The sequence below is a fragment of the Zeus faber genome, assembly GCF_960531495.2.
Source record: "Zeus faber genome assembly, chromosome: 5".
Taxonomy (NCBI): domain Eukaryota; kingdom Metazoa; phylum Chordata; class Actinopteri; order Zeiformes; family Zeidae; genus Zeus; species Zeus faber.
The window spans coordinates 13,162,132-13,169,631 of NC_137192.1; the positions used below are offsets into that span (position 1 = coordinate 13,162,132).

The 7,500-nt window shown below is 42.3% G+C and overlaps 1 protein-coding gene across 1 annotated transcript in view; it reads right to left on the reverse strand.

Annotated features, from left to right (window-relative positions):
• LOC307230535 (gamma-glutamyl hydrolase) overlaps positions 1-1,451 on the reverse strand; it is a gene marked incomplete at both ends in the record, with an annotated part of 21,705 nt that extends 20,254 nt beyond the window's left edge. The window contains one exon of the mRNA XM_080000971.1: positions 1,244-1,451. Within this exon, the coding sequence (XP_079857097.1) occupies positions 1,244-1,451 (208 nt within the window). The remainder of the gene's footprint in view (positions 1-1,243) is intronic.
• Between the last annotated feature and the right edge of the window lie 6,049 nt (positions 1,452-7,500).

Here is a 7,500-nt window from a genome sequence, read left to right on the forward strand (position 1 = left end):
TGTGTGTGTGTGTGTGTGTGTGTGTGTGTGTGTGTGTTTCAGCTGTCTCTAACTTGATAGCTAAACAGACAGAAAGCAAACAGCTGCTTATGTACTGAAGTTGCTTTAATGGAAACAGTTGTTTGTGATGAATGAGCAAATTGCAAATTATACAGAATAGTTCAATAAACAGAAAAATGCGGCAATTGCATTTCATTTAATAAATGAACCATGGCCACAATATGAATGGAAGGCCAAGCCATAAAAAGACTGCGGTTGTTGTTACCCTTTGATACGCTTTGTGAAAATAAAGCCAATCAAAGAGAGACATGATCAAGTATCATTCACTTCATGTCTTTTTATCAACTGGCCCATGGCCATTTTCCTAATGTGGCCCCTCAGGTTAAGCTATTTGAGGATATTGGATTCTTCATCGAATTCCTGGTGGAAAATCCTGACTCACATACACTAAATCGGCACATCCAAACATCGTCAAAAAATAAATGTCGGGTTTGTGGCAGTTGTTGAACCGCTGTGCAGAGCGAGCCCAACAAAAATCCCCACAGTTCTCCCTCACTGAATTTGGCTTTCAGCGGGAATGTGCCCTCGTCTGTCCCGGGCAGCGGAGCCTTCGCTTCGGCTGGGAATGTGACGCTGATTGGATCGCGCGCCAATTGGAGCACCTCGCTTGGGATTTTGAGAGCAAAAGTCAAAAACGCGTCTTGAAGTTGTCTCTCAGACTTTTCGGCAATGCCCCCGTCGCTGATGGTGAGGTTGCGTTTGCGAGGACGTCGCGCAGAGCAGGAAAGTGTAGCTTCCCCGGTTTACATCAGACAGGAATAAATCCAAATTAGCCCCCAAATGCATTCGCTTTATGGAGCAGGTCTCCAACATTCGCGCCCTGCATTTGCAGATTACGCTCGTTAAGGCGGCTCGGGATATCACACGGAAATGGGCGATCAACGCCGGGTGTTGCATAAATGAGGACGACTCCTCCGCTTTCGGGAGACTTCCGGCCGGTGAGAAATTCAGCGACCTCTTTTCCGCAGTGCAAAGCGTCTCGTCAGAAGGCGTCCCCTGCTCCGCCGCCATGCGCCGTCGCGCTGGAGGAGGGCGAGGCGCTCCTGCCTCCCGCTCCTCGGGCACCATTTTGAAAAGACCTTTCCCCGTCATAGATGGACCACCGTCGGAAACAAGGAGGTGGATTTTCACCAAGGTCCAAAGGAATCTCATAAGAAAATTGCTTTGCACCTGCACCAATCACCTCTCTGGGTTGCGTTGGTTGTCTGCGGCACAGTGTCCTCCATGAAAACATTTCCGTCATAGTACCTCACGGATACCGATTGTCCAGCTGCGTCCGTTGGATCCGTCGACTCGTCCGCCGCCGTAGACATGTACTCCAACTCCTCCGAGTTCAGATCCGACAGCGGAGATGAAAAGCCTTCCTGGGATGAAACCTCCGCCCTGCGCATCGCCGTTGAGTCAGATAGCCGAAATTGTTCCACGGTGTTGATAATCTCCTCTTTGTCTTTCTCCCCAGCATACGATTCCCCCCCGCCATTCCTCAGGTACCCTGTTTCAGTAGTTCAGCGTCCACAAATAGCTCCCAAGTCACACCAGTAGGCAGATGGAGGGGGCCTTTTTCGGTTGCCGTTGTAGCTGCAGTAAATATGGTTGTGGAGGTGATGTATGACGATTTCAACACAGCGGTCTTTTCCCGTCTGGCTGTGCCAGCGGACGGGAATACAGCGTGGAAGCTGGCATGTTCATGCCTCCCCGCTCCTGTCTCCTAGCTACTTAACTGTCTCCTAGCTCCTACAGTAGACTGCCTCCTAGCTCCTACAGTAGACTGTCTCCTAGCTCCTGAATGAATATAAACAAAATATTTCATACAATTTCAATAGTAAAAAGAAAATGTGGGACGACGCTACGTTATCTCCAACGAGCCTTTTTTTTCCTCATTCTCCTCAAGCGTCAGCGACGCACAGCGCTGATGCCTGGAGTGAGTGGCAAAGGAAACAACATTTTACGAAAAATACCAATCCACACAAATCGGCGAAGCCCCCTGGGGCACGAGGCCCCAGGCAACTGTTAAACTATGCCTATGGAATGACCCCCTGTGCTCCTTGGGCCGAGACCAGTGACTCCCAAACCTTTTTCACATCAGGAAGCCTCCGTTTGATTGGCATTGAGGCCATGGATCTCATTGGATCAGATGTAGTCTCTGGGATAGAATCGAATCTGATTGTTATTAAATAGATCTGATTCCATGTTGATTCGGACGTCTTGGAAATGAAATAATGGTGTAAAGTTTGAACTATTTATCATTTTGCTGAGTTAGGGCCCCCTGGAACCTCCGGAAGGACCCCTGGGGTGGTCCCTAGACCACAGATTGAGAACCATTGACATAAGGGGATCAGTCCGCCTTCATAACCCAACTACCTCTACCTACTTTTCCAAATGATTCTATGATCTTGTTTTTGCTTTGATATACACTATACAATTATGTCATTCATTATATTCAGTGTCTGTAGATTTTGGTCTGGTAATGGGGATTTAATCTTCCTGTGTTGATTGAATCCCGTCTTTTGTTTTCATCGATGCTCAGATGGTTCCTTCGCGGCAGGATGAATAAAGCGAAATCCAAAACAATTTTGTCCCAAATTACACCAATTACGGACCCTTCAGACGACAAAAGGGCTTTTCTTCTGCCAAATAACTTTCAAAGCTGCATCCTGTGCAATTCTGGACATTTATATTCATAGGGAACCTCCCACTATTGCACAGGGAATTCAAGATAAGATAAGATAAGACTTAACACAGTGCAGTTGAGGAAGAGACACAAACTAAAATGACATAAGAAGTAACACATGTGGGAATCCATGATTTTCATCAATATATTGTTAGAAATATATTTATTATTTCTATATATGGTTTTTTTCATTGGTGAGACGTTGGTTAATGAGTCCGTCGGTTATGCGCACTTCCTCTGCAAAGCACAGTGTGTTTTTATCAGATTACACTTTCTCATAGTATATATATTTTTATTTCAAATTCAGCTTTAAATTCCTTGTTTTTCTCCACTGCAGAAGTCCAGGACTTTGTTCTGTTTATCTTAAGAGGGAAAGAAAGAAGAGAGTGTTTTATAACCAAGGAAAGACTGTGTGTGTGTGTGTGTGTGTGTGTGTGTGTGTGTGTGTGTGTGTGTGTGTGTGTGTGTGTGTGTGTGTGTGTGTGTGTGTGTGTGTGTGTGTGTGTGTGTGTGTGTGTGTGTGTGTGTGTGCGTGTGTGTGTGTGTGTGTGATATCTCTGGATCATTCTAAATCAGATTTCTTTCATTTCGCGACAGCAGCTTTGGACACGTTGCTTTCTGAGGTCACGGACAGCAACATTATTTGAGCATACCTGTGTGTTTTGAAGCAGTTTTTTATTTGTTTATAAGGTCAGTTAAAATAACAACGTATGGATGAAATGTCCATTATAAACCACATTTATGAATAATAATTGTGAAGTGGTTCAGAATGAGACCCTGTAGCAATTCAGCCCCGAATCAACACAATATGTATTTTCAAAAGGGTTTTATTATGATCATTAATGATGACTGACGATATTAATCATTCAATGTCTTGGTCTAAATTGATGATCCAAAAACAGATTTTTCATTTTTATTTATTCGTATTATTATTTTGATATTTTTATGTTGAGTGTTTATGTTTTATATTCTGTATGAAATGTGCTACACAAATGAAAATTATTATTTATTTATATATTTATATATGAATTTATTTTTTATTTTTTTGTAGCAGTACTAGGATAGATGTATTCACTGCCAGGAGGAAATGTACAAGTACAAAAAAATATATATATATAGTCCCATATTCCCAACATTTTTGTGTGTATATACAGTGTATATATATATATATATATATATACACAATATATATATATATATATATATATATATAGATATGTGTGTGTATGCCTATGTTTTTGGCAAGAAAGCCCAGATGTTTTGAGGTGTTTCACCTTAGTTTTATCAATATTTATGTTGCAGAAAGTTCTGGGCCAGCATTTGAGGTCAAGGATGCTGTCGTTGAGTGTATTACTTTGATCAAATTCATTGGAGTAAAAAGGGAGGTACATTTGAGTGTCTTTCGCATAAGAATGGATGCTCACGTGATGCCTGCGGATGACATGCCCCAGGGGTACCAGGTAGAGAGAGAACAGATGCGGTCCGAGGACAGACCCCTGATGTACACCACAGGTCACCTTCACAGAGTCTGTGACTTGCCAAATACAACACACAAAAAAAAAATCCATCGTGTAAATAAGAATAAAACCTTAAAAAAAAAAATACTGAACTGGAGACATTCCAATGACATAGAATGATCAACAGTGTCGAATGCAGCACTTCGATCGAGCAGAAGAATCACTTAAAGCAGTGTAGTCCTCTGTGCTGGGGTTTGCCCTAAATCGCTACTTGAACGTCTCAAAGAGTCAGATTCCCTTTAAAAAAAAAAAAAGAAAAAACAGTGGAGAGCAAGGGCAGTTTGGAAATTGGTCTAAAGTTATCCAGGGAGTTTGGATATAAGGACAGATTTTTTTCAGAAGGCGTTGAACGATTGCGTTCTTTAAATAAGCAGGAACTTACCAGACACTAGAGACATAAATAATATTTTTATGTTACACATAAAATATAATGATGTTTTTTAATAATTGAAATTTAAATGTCTAAATACAGAAGCTTTTGAATGACTGGTTATAGTTTGGGTCAGGGCTTTGTTTTAAATACGTATATGTGAGGAATTTCATCAGATAGAGACTTATACTTATTATAAGGGGTCTAGCCTACTATAATTTTTATGATTATTTCTTTATTATTATTATTTGTATAATTTTTTTATTATTTCTTGATATGATTCTATGATTATTCATCTTCTTGGCATTTTTCAGCTAAAAGTATCTGAAACAGGGCAACTGCAGCACGCACAGACCCGATGTCCCGTTAGAACTGGGACGTCTTGTTGTTTGAGTTTGATCATTATACTGTCAATGTACATTTGGAGCAGAAATTGTTACAAATTTACCAGAAGTCTAAGAACGTTGGCAAAATTTGGATTATTTGAGGAGCGGGGCGCTTTGTGACATCATCATCCAAAGTTATATAAGTCCAAGTTTCGTCTCTCGGAATGTGGAGCATTTGCTACACAAAGACAGACAACTTCAGCCAATGCTGCATTTAATGGAAACTTGGAAAACTGTAACTCCTGCTGCGTTTCACAAAACCCTGAAAACTATAATCTTATAGAAAGTTAATTTGATTATATACTACACTGTATGATATATGTTCAACCGGCCTAACATTTGAGTTTGACAAATTGCGAAATTTGGATTTGGTGTCGAGATAAAATTATGTGTTTTATGGAACCTCGGAAACCTGTAATATGCACCTAAAATGACTCAACTGGACCCCATGTATTGCTGCCTGCAGCTTTATTTTTGTGATGTGGGGATGGGAGGATTTGAGCAGCCACACTTGACCTGGATCTCTGTGATTGGGTCAGGGTGGCTGCATACCTGTCGCTGGTTGGTTGGTAAATATAATTTATGATTATTATATTTAGGGATCCAGCACAAAGGGCGGGTGTTTTTGTCCAGAGTTAGCAAAAAAAACGCAACGAGAGCGGATGGAACGGAAGTAGTGGAGCAAAATGCTCTAACATCTCAATCCAATTAGGTAAATATGTGCAGGGTATGACTCTGAAGGGGTTTCCACATAGGACATGGTGTGCGCTGCGCTCTAAACTCAATTGGTGAGCATTGGTTGCTCTTTGAGCGAGCAAAGCATTGCACGGAGCTCCACGCAACGTCTTGCCCACACAATCAAAAGTTAAGAAAGGGCTCCAAGTTTGTATCAGATCGAGATGAGAGACAGCAGGAATCGATGCTGCGTTCCACAGGAACTCGGAAAATTGCAATGTGTGTCGGCAGAAAGTGAATCGGTATTGGTTGCTCGCCGCAGATCCTGCGCGGAGCAAGTTCTTCAAGGAAAGTTTGCAGGCAGAAACAAAAGAAAAAGTTATTTGCGTTTTCTGGGAAAGCTCGATGGTAGTGACACTGTGCAAAAAGCCTGCAACATCATATGAAACACATCTTGGTTTGCTGTGAAAGGAGAACCCTGACAGAAGAATGTCTTCTGGGGAACTGCTGTTAACCATGTTTCTGTTACACAAAGTACTGTATATCTGATTCCATGAACTGGATGCATTTATTTAATGTCTTTTGCATGAGGCCCAAGTCCCTGAACAACGTGCAAAATGATTTAGTATGAGAAGTTAGTTTGCTCTTTCAATGGTTCACTAAATTGATGCATCTTTCATAGTGAGATTTAAATGATGTCTTTTGTGAACCTCCGTGCAGTGCTGGTAATACGGAGACGCATTTCTGGTGCCCCGGCTCCACTTATATCGGTTCCTTCCACTTATCCAGAAAAACGTTGCCTTTTTTTTTCTTAACTCCTCCTACAGATGTGGTGCAATGTTCATCAAACTTGGACGAACAATCTGAACAAAAAAAAACTGTGCCTCACCCCTTAATATACCAAGTTGGGTGATGATGTCACAATGCGCTCTGCTCCACTACTTCTGGTTCCTTCCGCTCATTCAGAAAAACGTTGAGATACGGGCCATTGCGAATCAAACTTGGACCACAGCGTGTCTGGACCGCCCCCAATACAATTCATTAGTGTTTTGGGTCCGTGGGTTTCATGGTTTCTGAGCGCCAGGCACTTTCAGCCGGAGAATGGCGCCGGAGCACCGGGTTGTGGTGAGAAGAGCACGCTGGTTGGCTAAGAGCAGAGAATAGACTCAAGGTGCAGATTGTCAATAAATAATGAAGGGAAATATGTCCACACCTTTAAAGAGCCACTGAACTCTTGAACTCGCTCTTTTATCTTCAAAGTGTTGTGTTGTGTTGTGTTGAGTTGTGTGGCGTAGCGTGTCTGTTGCTGTGATTGTTTCCTTTTCATGCTGCAAAGAGGATTTGGGTTTCTCTCAGGTCGTGTTTTTCTGTCTCACAACAGAGAAGGAATACTTTGTTCTGCCACGTCGAGAGCGTGATGTCAGCACAGCGTGAGCGACCACATTCTGGGAAGCCATTTCCAAATTCTATCCTTCTTGATAATTTCATCTGGTGTTAAACGCTTATCCGAATTTCCACAAACCTCACATAGAACGACGGCCATTGACAATGCATTGGAGGAGTCCTAGTCTCTGCTTTTCCACTCTCTTGCGCACTCCTCCTCCTCCTCCTCCTCCTCCTCCTCCTCCTCCCCCCTTCCTTCCTTCCTTGGAATAAACATTAGAGGCAGACGGGTGAGATGTCGACCAGCCAGCAAGGGGGTCAATCAATCACTGATACCTAGTTCTGTGATGTAGAAACGGTGACCTCAGCACAGTGTGACCGATCACATTCTGGGAAGATTTCCAAATGTTGTCCTTGTTGATAATTTGAACGCATATT